The following is a 14,505-nucleotide window of genomic DNA, read 5'->3' as shown; positions in this document are numbered from 1 at the left end:
GTCTGGCTGCTGGGTGTCCGAGCCGAAAGGTAGTGAAAAGCGAAATCCTTGAAAAGATAAAAAGAAAAGAGAAAATCAAGTTGCTGCACATTGGGCCACTGTTCCAACAGCCACCGCGCGCTCATTCTTTAGCCATTTCTGCACACGTCTCTGACGTCGCCGTTCCACCCCTCCAAACACAAATGGGCTGTGCTCATATCTCTACGCTGCCCCACCTTCCAAAACACGAATGAACCGTGCCAACTGCACTGCTCGCATGTTGCTCGCTGGCTCCTCATTCAGCGCAGTTCTGCAAACAGCTTAACCGCTTGGGTTTGTCGTTCTTGGTTGCTTCGAAATCGTTCCTGGCCATGTAGTTTCTCAGCCTCGTTTGACTAGCCGCCGAAAGGAAAGATAGTTGATCGGCCCGCAGATCATCGGCAAAGCACGATGTTGACGGTGAAGACAAGACTTGGAAACTAAGTGCTTCTAACCGATGATGCGATCGTTGCGAACATGCTTGCATCAGATAGCGATGACGCGGTTGGGCCGGCTGCCTGAACATTGCCCTCACGGGAGGCCCGGAAGATGATTGAGTCCCTCCAGGGCTTCGTTTTCATGAGGAACCTTCCACCGCACTACATGGAGCACGTGGATGCCTTAGAGAAGGATTTCAGAAAGCTTTGCATAAAGCATGCAAGGCTGACGAACGTAGGGTTCTCTCGTGCACGCCAGTGGGAAGCACGTGGCGAGATGCTCGTGGCGATATCTCCTCAGCGTTTCTTCGGGACTTCTCAAGCTGACATGGTTCGCAGCAGCCTTTTCGCAATGTTTAAAATTCACCTTTTGGGACCACCAAAGCGATGCCTCGGCGATGCTCGCATATCGCTTGCCACCCCTGACACCCCTTTGCATTTGTTATAGCAGTGCCATTCTTTAACGCAGACAGCCGCAGCTTGTTTCACGTGATTGGAGCGCCCGGGAAGCTGTTCAATGAGTGAACACAATCAGAAGCCAGATGGAGGAAGGTGGTGGGGAGGGGCAATGGCCTACTCATTATAGTTTTCTCACATCAGCTCTGCCATCCCCCGTTTTTTTTCCATGCAACCCGGTTATAACAATTATTGGTTATAACAATGGTATACTTGTGGCACTTGAATATTGTTATAAGTGGGTTCGACTGCGTGTATATATATATATATATATATATATATATATATATATATATATATATATATATATATATATATATATATATATATATATATATTTCTTGGACTTGAAGAAGCTTCGTGTGATCTCGAAGAATTCAGCGCTGAAGTGACGGCTTTATATGAGTACATACAGGACTCCATAGTAGGAGACAGTTCAATTTCACAGCCTGAGTCCTCTCGGTAGTGTAATCTTCCTTCGTCTAATTGTCGCCTACTTGGCTATCACTAATACTGCTTCGCCTTTCCGGCGAAACTGCAGCCTCTCTCTCTCCTTTTCTGTGAGTCCGGGTATAAGCGCTGCTGCGCATAACTGCTGTTGATTCTGATTTCGAGTGAATCTGGCTTGGCCTCATTTCGGTTACTTAGTGAATTATACAGTGTTATACAATTATATTATATATAATTATACTACATAAAAATATTATAAAATACAGTTATACAAAGCCTTAGGCACTAAATGTGTATAATTAGTGCCTTCATTTGGAAGCATTGCACCAATCCTTTATTTGCAAATAAATTCATTTATTTGTTTTACATAAAAACCTGCATGGAATCGTTTTTACGGGTATGTTAACAACATTTTCAAAAGATGTTGTTATCCTGGTTGAGAAAATGTGGCCCACATTACGCATTATTAGTGGTTTAGAAAAAGAGACAGAAAATATTTACATGTACTAACAGAAATGTAGGAAACATCCAGCTCTATTCGCTACTAAAGATGCAAGATGCTAGTTGAAGATGCAAAAATAATAAACACTTATGTCTTCAGAACGATTGCTGCATTTAAAAGACACGCTATTGAATGTTTACAGAGTCCTAAAATGTTAAGCATTTTTGGAAAAAGTCCATGAGTGGCACACATCTCTCAGTTTAATTATTATTGATATTGATTCAACAGTTCTACGGTGCGATAATAATATATTATCTGTAGCCTAGCAATCGGCCTATGAGCTTGGTTGCCTCGGCAAACGGAAAAATGCGTCACTGCTTCATGCAGAAGTTTGTTCAGAGTCATTGTTCGCGTGCAGGAGCGTCGACAATACTGATATTTTTTTTTCACAATGGTATAACTTCCACGTTGCGATTTTCTGGCTCCTTCAGCATTCAACAAGCACGCCTACGTGTTCAATCAAGAATCACGTGTTCCGTCTACACGATAAACAATTTTCACTTTCGTGAAACAGGTCTTACTGATCAGTGTACAAACATTGCAATGCGCCTATGTTCTCGAGTTTGGCGGAACGTGACGTAAATGGGTTGTGAAACGTTTTCGAAGAATGAGACGTTATTTTGTATTTGAGACTGCCGAGGTTCGTGGAACACTTGCGAACATCTTGTGCGAAGATGGCTATACAAATGTCCATAAAAAGTAAAACGATAAACCGCAAAGTTCACACAATAAGCAATAAGCTGCCGTTACAATCTGTGCTGCCTATTTCTGACATGTTGGCAGCCTAAGGTACAGACGTAAAATGCATGCTACATTATTCTCTTTACGCCAGCCGTAAATTTGTACCCATACCCACTTTCGGCATTCGCCATTGTAATGCTTCCGACACACTAAAATACGGCATCTGAAAGGCTAGCTAGAAAACATCTGTACATACAGGGTTATGTCTTGGCTCAAGTTAACTCTTTGCTTCATCGTGAACATGAAGACGCAGGAGAATGTCGTTCCAGCACTTGTTGCAGTCATTTCAGCGCTAGTGTTTGCTCTTATATTGCCAACGGTGCAGCCAAATGGGAGAGTTGAGGTCACAGAGCCTCTGTGTAACATAGTAGAGGTGAGCGCTTTCTTTTTTATGTTGTATTGAAGCAACTATAATTTTAGGCAGCTAAAATCTTCGTACAACTATGTGAGTGAATATCTGCTGGTGATATTTCCTAGCAATAGCATTGGGTACCTTGTCTGTGAAATTACGATGAATTTATAGGGCAATTGCACTTCGTTGTTTTAGTGAATGTTGTGGTTGTTAAACTTTAAGATTACTAACGATTGGTAAATATAAACTTTCCGCATACGAAACGTCTAGAAATAGTGAGTACCGAATTTAGCCCGAAATAGACAAAGAAGGACGGATATATATACATTACGGTGGAAACGAGGCCAAGGTCGTCTGTGGTAAAGACGACGAAGTGGCAACAGCCTCTCGGAATTCTCGGCTGCTGTTTATATATACACCTTGTAAATACATATTGTGAATAGTTTTATACCCGTGACATTTGGTGGAGGTGCGGGGTACGCGTCTTCGCCACGGAGCTCCACAGCGAACTCCTAACCCAGCCTGGGACCATGATTCCAGTGGAATGCACCGCATCTGCAGCTGCCATGCCAACTACGCATACCCAGTACGTTACTTTACCTCAGACGCAAGGCCCCGGCAAGTTCACTGGCCTCGACGCTGTTGACGTTGAAGAATGGTTGATGATGTATGAGCGCGTCAGCAAGGTGAGCAGGTGGGATCCGACCATAATGCTGGCCAATGTGGTGTTCTACCTCGACGTAACACCGCGAACGTGGTTTTACACACACGAGGAAGAGCTAACCAGCTGGGACTTGTTCAAAGAAAAGCTGTCCGCCGTTTTTGGCAAGCAAACCGGTCGACAACTAGCCGCCAAGCATCAACTCGCCATGCCTGCCCAAACTGCTACGGGTGCCTTTCTGGCGCTCGCTGGTTATAACCTCGGGATTAATTAAGGGATATACCTGTCATATCTCGGAGGGGTTTGGGCGCTTGCCTTGTCGCTGCTCGGGCGCTGTGCGGACGAAGTCTACAAAGCGGACCAAGTCCGCTAGTTCCGAGCCTACGACCTGCAGCCAACCCTCCCTCCAAGATGCCCATGAGACGTGATCCTCCCGGCGAGCCCGGCACTTCGAGCCGGAGCTGAGCCTGCTGAGAGGCGAAGGGCTCTTCAAGGAGCACCGATGAGCTGCCCGCTTTCGAGCCCTATTCCTGGCAGTGGACGGTCTGTTGTGATCGGCCGTTTACCCCGCGACACCCTTCAGTCACGGTTCGCACAATTGTGGGAAAGGGCCGACGGCCTCGTCTGGATGGTTTTCGACACGGATGAATTATGACCAGCACGAGAATACCTCGTTCTTGAGAGGTTTCAGTGATTAGCAATGATATGGCTGTCACCTGTCAGCAGGACAAACCGGCGTGGCAAAACCAGAGATGCGCTCAGTATGACGCGGCTACCACCCCTCAGAGTACGATCGGCGTCGGCGGAAAGGGCAACCTACCTCCGGATTGGTGGGGCCTGATGTCAGCGGCCTCCTGACACCGGATTCGTGGGACCTGATGTCATCGACCCCGTGGCACCAGATTGGGTGAAGTGACTATAGAAAGGTCATACAAGGCATAAAAGGAGCTACAGATGGTGGGAGACAATCAGCGGCTACCGCTTTATTATCAACTTTTCTGTATTCCTTTGCATTTCTTTGTATTTCTTTGCATTTTCTTGTACTTACGTAAATATATACGTGTTTGTACAACGTCCTGAAAATCGGACCAGCCTCACGTTCACTTGCTCCTCCGCGAGGAAAGAGGATCCCACGTCTTCGAACCCCGAGCCGCAACAGAATGTAGATAATAGTGCTGCGCTCCATTCTGCCCACGTGGGATACTTGCGCCCGTCTACGTCATTCCACGCTTCAGCTGCTTCTCTGAGGAGCCCTGTCGCGACAAATTTCTTGATGTTTTCTGACCAAGAGCGGTTGATGGCAAATAAGTCTGCGGTGCGAAGCCAGATCCTAAGCTCAACATTGAAACCATAGAACGACGCAAGCTCTGCATAGGCTGTAGCTGAAGTTACCGCGCCACCAATGACTGAGTTCTCGGTCATTATTGACTAACATGTAGTGTTACCGTATTCAACTCGACTTTCTAACTTTAGACTTAATGTTTTGCTTTCGTTGCAGTTTTACAATACCAGTCAGCCCATATTAACGTACTATACTACCGCAGGTAGGCAAATGTGCAAGGACGACATCAAGATCAACATATCTGATTTGGATATTTACTTGCTCAGAGGTTTCAGGTTGGGATGGTAAGTATGTTGCATCATTTTGAACCTCTGACTGTGTTTACGGACAAGTGAATATTTACTTTATTAGGAGGCCTCCAACTCTTCTCCACGGTAATTTTTGTAAGCTCGGCGGCAAGTCCGGTACCAGTACCCCCTATAACGCCATGAAACTAACTTCTACCAGTGAGTCACTTCATATTCTACATCTTGAGTGCTTCGCTTCTAATTCTTTTCTTATTTTTCAGATAACGATATGCCATGTGCTGTCATGTACAATTACCTTGTTTCGAAATTACTGCCTTTTTGTCTGCGTATTTCAAGGATCTAGTTCGCCAACCTTGGTGTCCCTTGCGCAGAAAGCTGATGAAAGCGCTAATTTGTGGCTGTTAATACATCATTTTTTGCGCTATGTACGAGTCCACAAAGAAAAAAAATATGGACAAATGAATAGTGCTAACCCTTCGTTTGTCGATATTTTGATCCCTGCGCCATTTCGTGCAAGACATAAGAAGAAAGTATAAACGTCTTTTGGTATTTTTCACATTGACGGCTTATGTAGAATGTAGTCGCTCTGAATTTTTCATCAAGATAACCATAAAAAATAATCTTTTATTGACCTCTCTATCCCGGACACTAGCAGGTCTAGGAGTCCTCCAAAGTCATTCCCAAGCTGCGTAGCACACACTCCTATTGTGAAAATAGAGCATATGCTGCCTTGTACTTAAAGACCATTGCTATATCAACACCAAAATGATATGTCACACTGCAAGCACCTAAACTAGATGAATGCTCATATGAGGGTGTCTGTGAAGTATTATATTCGACTTAATAAATCTGAAGAGTATGTATATATATATATATATATTAGTAGAACAGAACTGGAAGAACTGTCCAAGTTCATCAACAACCGTAAGACAGCTGACGTAAGCAAGTACTACATGGATAGAGATGAACATGCTCTCAGGAACGGAGGAAGCCTAAAAGCACTGAAGAAAAAACTAGGAATAGGAAAGAATCAGATGTATGCGTTAAGCGACAAAGCTGGCAATATTATTACTAATATGGATGAGAGAGTCCAAGTGCCTGAGGAGTTGTATAGAGGTTTATACAGTACCAGTGGCACCCACGACAATAATGGAATAGTCTAGCGGAATTTTACATCCCACAAGTAACGCCTCAAGAAGCAAAGAAAGCCTTGGGAGCTATGCAAAGGGGGAAGGCTGCTGGGGAGGATCACGTAACAGCAGATTTGTTGAAGGATGGTGGGCAGATTGTTCTAGAAAAACTGGCCACCCTGTATACGCAATGCCTCATGACTTCGAGCGTACCGGAATCTTGGAAGAACGCCAACATAATCTTAATCCATAAGAAAGGGGACGCCAAAGACTTGAAGAATGATAGACCGATCAGCTTACCGTCTGTCCGTCGCCTACAAAGTATTTATTAAGGTAATCGCAAATAGAAATGGGAACACATTAGGCTTCTGTCAACCAAAGGACCAGGCCGGCTTTCGTAAAGGCTACTCAACAATAGACCATATTCAGACTATCAATTAGGCTATAGAGAAATGTGCGGAATATAGCCAACCCTTATACGTAGATTTCATTGATTACGAGAAAGCGTTTGATTCAGTCGCAACCTGAGCAGTCCTTTAGGCATTACGGAATCAATGTGTAGACGAGCCATATGTAAAAATACTGGAAGATATCTATAGCGGCTCCACAGCCACCGTAGTCCTCGATAAGGAAAGCAAATTTATTGTGTCACCTAATAAATGTTTTTGCTTTGTAGCGTATGTTTTTGGAAGAATTTCGTTGTGTAAAATTTGCTGTGCTGCAGTGTGCCCTGGAATTTTACTTGCAGCGGCACAATTTTTCCTCTGAGAACGATATATTTTTTTTTATTTGGGGTTTTACGTGCCAAAACCACTTTCTGATTATGAGGCACGCCGTAGTGGAGGACTCCGGAAATTTCGACCACCTGGGGTTCTTTAAGGTGCACCTAAATCTAAGCACACGGGTGTTTTCGCATTTCGCCCCCATCGAAATGCGGCCGCCGTGGCCGGGATTCGATCCCGCGACCTCGTGCTCAGCAGCCCAACACCATAGCCACTGAGCAACCACGGCGAGTTCTGAGAACTATAAAAAAACGACCATTTTCTTACGGTAACAAAATAGACAACAAGAAAAGACGTCACATTCGTGGGGGGAGAGGCGCAGGAAGCGCCACTTAACAACTTGTAGCACCGCCTACAAACTCCGTCTGCTTTTGCGTGCTTTTATGTGAACGCGCCGACATTGATCCCTACAGCTACCGGCAACATAAATCTAGGCGCCGTTCTTGTTCAGCGGCAAGACGGCGCTGAGCCACTGCATGCGCGAGGAGAATTCTAACAGGTGGAGGGTCGAACTACTCTACCTCAGAGAAGGAATGCTTGGCTGTAGGGTGGTCAGTCACCAACTTTCGTCCGTACTTATAGGGCAGTGTTTCTGAAGCCATACGTGACCACCATTCTCTCTGTCTTGGCCAACGTGTAATATCTGTCCAGACGTGTGGCACGTTGTAGCTTACGGCTTTCAAAGTACGATATGGCAGTGTTTTATCAATCGGGAAGGCAGCAATTAGACGCCAACTGCTTCTCTGAATCACTGGTTGAGTCGCCAGGAAATGATGATGACGGAACCGCAGGTTTTTTAGGAGGTGCTGGTGCGGTAACCATATCTCTACAACACCAAGAGGATCAGGAGTTCGCTTCATTATTTGATTTGTTAGAAGGCGACGCCACAAACCTGCCCAGAGCGTTCTCAGAGCTGCTGTCCTCGTTCTGCACACTCATCGGTCCTCTTTTAAGGGGGTTCTTCAACAGGGAAGAGATTTCTACTAGAAGTCGCCAAGATTATGCGCAATAAAATCGTGCAAGCCTGTTAGGACGAAGCCATCTGAGGCCATCTCTTCTACACATGAACGTTCATCATCATCGTCATCAGACTGGTTACGCCCACTGCAGGGCAAAGGCCTCTCCCATACTTCTCCAACTATCCTGGTCATTTACTAATTGTGGCCATGTTGTCCCTGCAAACTTCTTAATGTCACCCGCACACATAACTTTCTGCCGCCCCCTGCTATGTTTCCCTTCCCTTGGAATATAGTCCGTAACCCTTAATGACCATAGGTTATCTTCCCTCCTCATTACATGTCCTGCCCATGCCACCCCCCCCCCCATTTCTTTTTCTTGATTTCAACTAAGATGTCATTAACCCGCGTTTGTTCCCTCACCCAATCTGCTCTTTTCTTATCCCTTAACGTCACACCCATCATTCTTCTTTCCGTAGCTCGTTGCGTCGTCCTCAATTTAAGCAGAACCGTTTTCGTAAGCCTCCAGGTTTCTGCCCCATACGTGAGTACTGGTAAGACACAGCTGTTATACACTTTTCTCTTGAGGGATATTGACAACCTGCAGTTCATGAACTGAGAATGCCTGCCAAATGCACCCCAGCCCATTCTTATTCTTCTGATTATTTCAGTCTGATGATCCGGATCCGTGGTCACTACCTGCCCTTCTCTATCACCTGATTAATAGTGTGAATATGGTCTATTGTTGAGTAGCCTTTACGGAATCTTGCCTGGTCCTTTGGTTGACAGAAGTATTCCCTTACCACTTCCAGTGCCTCGCTACCTATCGTAAACTGCTGTTCTCTTCCGAGACTGTTAAACATTACTTTAGTTTTCTGCAGATTAATTTTCAGACCCACCCTTCTGCTTTGCCTCTCCAGGTCAGTGAGCATGCATTGCAATTGGTCTTCTGAGTTACTGAGCAAGGCAATATCATCAGCGAATCGCAAGTTTCTAAGGTATTCTCCATCAACTTTTATCCCCAATTCTTCCCAATCCAGGTCTCTGAATACCTCCTGTAAATATGCTCTGAATAGCCTTGGAGAGATCGTAACTCTCTGTCTGACGGCTTTCTTTATTGGGATTTTGTTGCTTTTTTTATGGAGGACTACGGTGGCTGTGGAGCCGTTATAGATATATTTCAGTATTTTTACATATGGCTCAGCTACATCCTGATTCCCTATTGATTCTATGACTTTTGAGGTTTCGACTGAATCAAACGCTTTTTCGTAATCAATGAAAGCTATATTTAAGGGTTGGTTATATTCTGCACATTTCTCTATCACCTGATTAATAGTGTGAATATGGTCTATTGTTGAATAGCCTTTACGGAATCCTGCCTGGTCCTTTGGTTGACAGGAGTCTAAGGCTTTGCTGATTCTATTTGCGATTACCTTATTAAATACATTGTAGGCAACGGACAGTAAGCTGATCGGTCTATCATTTTTGAAGTCTTTGGCGTCCCTTTTCTTACGGATGAGGATTATGTTAGCGTTCTTCCAAGTTTCCGGCACGCTCGAGGTTATGAGACATTGTGTACATAGGGTGGCCAGTCTTTCTAGAACAGTGTTCCCACCATCCTTCAACAAATCTGCTGTTACCTGATCCTCCCCAGTTGCCTTCCCCCTTTGCATAGCTCCCAAGGCGTTCTTTACTTCTTCCGGCGTTACGTGTGGGATTTCAAATTCCTCTAGGCTATTGTCTCTCACATTATCGTCGTGGGTGCTACTGGTACTGTATAAATCTCTATAGAACTCCTCAGCCACATGAACTATCTGATCCATATTAGTAGTGATATTGCCTGCTTTGTCTCTAAACGCATACATCTGATTCTAGCCTATTCCTAGTTTCTTCTTCACTGCTTTTAGGCTTCCTCCGTTCCTGACAGTCGCTCTTGTGACTGCCTGTTACAAGAGCGTTAAATTAAAGAAAACAAAACATGACCCATTCCACTATGTGGAGGTAGATGACCAGCCAAGCTGCGTAGCACACGACAGAGAGGTGAAACAGAATGTTGAACAAGCGTACGAACACATTTATTTGTTGATCGATGGTCATCTTGACGCACACACATTTATTTATATACATTTGCTTTAATTCGTGTTATATATTCGTTATACACCTTCGTGTTTTCAACCGTGGAGCTGCCGTTGCTTCAGGGAAGCGTGCTTTTGTCGCACACCGAAGTTCGATGTTCGATTCTCACCCACCACAATATGTGCCAAATTTCGCCACGGCACCGTTTCGCCAATGGCGCCGCCAACGTAAACATCTGTGACTTGCGCCTTAAAACACGGCCCAAGATTCAATATAAGACCTACAATGCCGTTGGTCGTCACAGGTCTGATGACCGAACACCACAGGCCTTATGAATGTACCTTCCACTGTACTTTTTAAACCTTCTTTTTTAAGATTGAGGAGATTGCCCTATATACAAGCTCCACTAAACGTGCACACCAGAAAAAAATGATGCCAGCAACGCCTAGGAATGCGGAATGCGTTTAATTTATTGACCTTAAAAGCAGCTCTAAGGGTAGTATGCGAGGGACGTTCCGAAAGTATGATTCGTAAGTTTTTTTGAGAGTGAAGATGATACACCAGGTGAAACAAACAATCACCATAACAGTCCACGCCCGTATATTGTTTAACGACCGAAGCAGCGTCAGCGGAGGAGGAATGACGCATGCGCAGAGCGCCGAAGCAGAGAAAGTAGCAGCACACCGGCGTGCCCGAGGTTATTCGAGTACGAATCAGGGTGGCAGACAGACGTGCGCTGACAACGTGATCGCCAACGGACCTGCGTGCTGTTATTCGCTGTGAATGGGCACGTGGGACTAGTGTCTGTGTCATCCATGAACGCCTACAGATCGAGTATGACGAAGGGGTCATGTCTCGCCTTGCATCGCAAGACATCGAGTTTTACCAGAGTGGTTTCTTCAAACTCACTGCGCGGTACGACAAATGTCTCAATGGCGGTAGCCACTGTGTGCAAAAATAGTGCAAGACGAATAGTCCATGATTCTATGGCGGACTTTTTTTTTTGATGGCAATATAGTTTCCGTGTGAATGTAAACGACGAATCTCACATTCGGTACGTCGCTCGTATTAGGGGTGAAGGCACAGAAATAATTAACGCTGCTAAAATGTGTTTGATTCCGCGTAAACCTAGCTGGGTACATGATAGCGGCAGTACTGTAGGAAAGGTCGTTCATTTTGGAAGCTGTATGTGAAAAGAAGGAGGCGGAAAACGCAGCAGGAGAATGTAGCGTGTGCGTGGTCGGCCGACTTGAGAGACATGGCCGGTGTGAACAGGTATGCGTACCGATGGTGTTATAAAGCTTGGACGATCACGAGCGCTACAAGATCCACTGATTATCTGACACTACTCAAGCACACCGCAGCAATTACAACTCACTGTGGAGCAAGTTCAGAGAAGCTTCACTTGGTGCGCGGGTTTTTATTAACTTCAATAAAACTGTATCTGATTCTTATTCGGAATTATGAAGATATAGCGAGTTGGCCCGGTACAGTAATGCTTGCAAACAACAAAAGTTTATTTTTGCCTGGTGTGAAACATTGTTTGCTCATATGAAAGGCAAAAGTAATCGTGCAACTCAAGCTGTCACGGACGTCTTCAAGACTCAGAGAAGGATTGATGACATTGGAAAAGTGGAAGTATAATGGGCATTTTTTCGAAGCTGCATGCAGGCAACTGAATAAAGAGAATAGGATACAGAACTCGTCATAATGGTATCAATGTGGCAAGAAAGATCTATTTTAATTGCCTACATCAAAAGAATTTTTTTCGTTCACTATTACAGATGATCCAACATACCCACCACGCAATGCCACTCCTTGGAATAGCACAGAGACGTTACTTTATGCAACAAATGACTCCGTCTGTGGCGTGTTTCGTGTGCAGTTGTTCAGCAATGGTACGTATATGGTAGGGTTTTTCAGGAATAATCAATCAAAGAATCATCGCAAACAGTACAAATGCAATATTTTGCAGCCGCTGAGCTGCTACATAAGTGTAGAAGGCCACATTCGAAGTGTGAAAAAACGCCCTTGCTTTTATAGGTGTGCACGAAGACTGCCACCCTACACAGTGCGCACTCTGAAAATGTGTTAGATGCGGATGCGCCTAAGCTGTCTTTGATTTAGGAAAAATGTTTTCTGATTTAGGCGACGCGCAATCATGATGGACGTAGCACGGTAAATCTCTCTGCCTACGATTCTAGGCCACATGACAAACACGCTACGTAAATTATGATTTTTTCAGCCATGTGCAGTAGGCATAGGAACACCGTCCTTAATAGTGTCGATTCAAACTTAAAAGCAAACTCTCCACCTGTGTAGCAGTTTTCCGTTAGAGGACACATGCACATGAAGAAATCTGACACGGCATACATGACGCGAAAAGTGTATAAAGAATGAGTTATTAGTGCACTAAATATACAGAGCGCTATAAGTGCTATCTTGATTTCAACTGTGGTATAAAAAGCTGCATCAGAAAGGCTGGCCAACGTTTCGATAGCAGGACCTATCTTCGTCAAAGCCGCAGATGGGTCCTCCTATGGAAACGTTGGGCAGCCTTTCTGAGGCAACTTATCCCTGTTTACTAACTTTATACTGCAGTGTGCTATTCCACCTGTCAGCCACTTTCTTGATTTTGATCTTGATTTCAAGTTATTCGTGAACGACAGGGGAACTGCGGGGTTTGTGCCGTTAGGGGCCAGTAAATCGTAGTGTGGGTTTAATGTGATGCGTAGCGGTGAGAATGCTTAAGGAAATTCCCACAAAATGAAACTCCAAACATCTGACTAAAAAAAATCAAGTGAGCGTTCCAGGCTTCATCCTGTCCCCCTAGATTTTCCAAACACCTCCACGGAAGACGTATTTATTTATTTTCTGAAAGTTCGCCATTCATTACAACAAAAACGATGAGGCGCAAAATTGTAGATTGAACATGTTTTCTGTGATGCTCTGTATATTCAGTTTAATGCTCAGAGATGTCTTGAAGTGTTAGCGTTTTCTGTAAGTTCAGTTCCAGATTCAACGCCAACAAAAAATTCAACCGCAAATGGGCTTCGAGAATGAAAGAAACAACGTACATCACGGTTTGATGCCTTTTTTCTAGTCGTATTTTACTAGGGTTAGCATCGAGTAACGCCAGTAGTTATTCCCTCACATTTGTTTACGAGGTCAATAGTATTCCCAGAAAAGAAAGTGCAAATATGTTCCGTTTCATACCACGTCGATAGTACAGAGAGACGTTGCCGTATATTGGAATGTGGTTTTTCATGAAAAGTTGTACGGAAATATGGAGCTACTGATACCGCAGTATTCTCTCCACAGTTCTAGCAGTAGAGACCTGAGCTTTGTGATCGCCGAACAGCATCAACATATATAGCTTCAAGTAAATATGACGGACTTGTTTACTATGTTTATTGCAGCTGTTTACTTTTCAAATATCAGTGCTAGTGTCCTCTGATGGAGCGTCATTTTGCACATTCTCGAAAAAGTGGGTCCTTCTAATAAAATACAACACAAGAACACGCACAAAATGCCACAGCATTGTTGCATTGCACAATGTAGCTTCATACGCACTGCATACGTGAATTTGGCAATAAAGTCTAGGTCTGACATTCACAATCATTTCTAAAAAGATTCCAATGATGTTTTTGTACACATTCCATGTTATTTTAATTTACAGCAGAAGAAAATAAACTTTATGAGGTCCGGGTGAGGAACGCAAAAGGCATGGATGAAATAGCGGAAGTCTGCTTGAATTACTCAACAGAGACCTTCAAGCTGAAGAGCTTTACTAATTGTACGATATATAACTAGCATCTTATAAAGCAAGCTTCGCGAGACGTAACCACTGTTTCTGGGCCTACTGCAATAAACTAAAATTGTGTTGACGTTATCGTGGGCGAGTTCAACTACATGCACTTAAACATATGTGGAGCCTCAGTGTAACCACGACGACGGCGAGAATTCGCTTGGAATGTCCATATAATTGCTATCACAATAAATATTTCCGGCAGGAAAACCTCAAGCCACACATCAAGGTAAATATACCTGGTAGCGAAGCTTCCATAGGAGCCCATACGTTCAAAACATGGCGGTTCATTGGCGGTTCATGGGGCTTAACGCCATCGGTACGAGGAAGGAACACCTGCAGCGGGAGAAAAAATAATGTGACGCCATATCCGTTAAAAGCAGAAGTGACGTCATTTTGTTTTCGAAAGCGCGAAATTTGTTGTGTTGGCCTGTCTTTAGAGCTGTATATTCAGATGCCCCGCCATTCGACTTGATGGGCGTTTCGAGCTTTCAGCGCGGAAAGCGATGCAGGAAAAACCAGCCGTACGGTTGTCGAAATCACACC

General features: G+C 44.4%; 1 protein-coding gene across 2 annotated transcripts; it reads left to right on the top strand.

The window, feature by feature from the left end:
• Positions 1–2,778: 2,778 nt before the first annotated feature.
• Positions 2,779–14,032, top strand: LOC142564848 (uncharacterized). 2 transcript variants are annotated; one of them, XM_075676029.1, is made up of 5 exons: positions 2,779–2,977; positions 5,116–5,243; positions 5,311–5,405; positions 11,936–12,049; positions 13,831–14,032. In XM_075676029.1, exons 1-5 carry the CDS (start codon positions 2,807–2,809, stop codon positions 13,962–13,964), a joined length of 642 nt encoding a protein of 213 aa, XP_075532144.1. In that variant the 5' UTR covers positions 2,779–2,806; the 3' UTR covers positions 13,965–14,032. The 2 variants fall into 2 exon arrangements, 1 of the variants encoding a protein (XP_075532144.1); XR_012824691.1 differs by lacking the exon at positions 5,311–5,405 and having other exon boundaries at positions 2,780–2,977.
• The last annotated feature ends 473 nt before the right edge of the window (positions 14,033–14,505 follow it).

This window comes from Dermacentor variabilis, chromosome 11 (genome assembly GCF_050947875.1).
Source record: "Dermacentor variabilis isolate Ectoservices chromosome 11, ASM5094787v1, whole genome shotgun sequence".
Taxonomy (NCBI): domain Eukaryota; kingdom Metazoa; phylum Arthropoda; class Arachnida; order Ixodida; family Ixodidae; genus Dermacentor; species Dermacentor variabilis.
The sequence above is the reverse complement of the archived record's forward strand: the minus strand, read 5'-3'. Positions and strand labels throughout refer to the sequence as shown.

Coding starts and splice junctions, on each gene's coding strand:
- LOC142564848 (XM_075676029.1), top strand. CDS start 2,807: ATGTCTTGGCTCAAGTTAACTCTTTGCTTCATCGTGAACATGAAGACG. Junction 5,244..5,310: donor AGAGGTTTCAGGTTGGGATG/GTAAGTATGTTG, acceptor TTACTTTATTAG/GAGGCCTCCAACTCTTCTCC. Junction 12,050..13,830: donor TGTGCAGTTGTTCAGCAATG/GTACGTATATGG, acceptor TTTAATTTACAG/CAGAAGAAAATAAACTTTAT.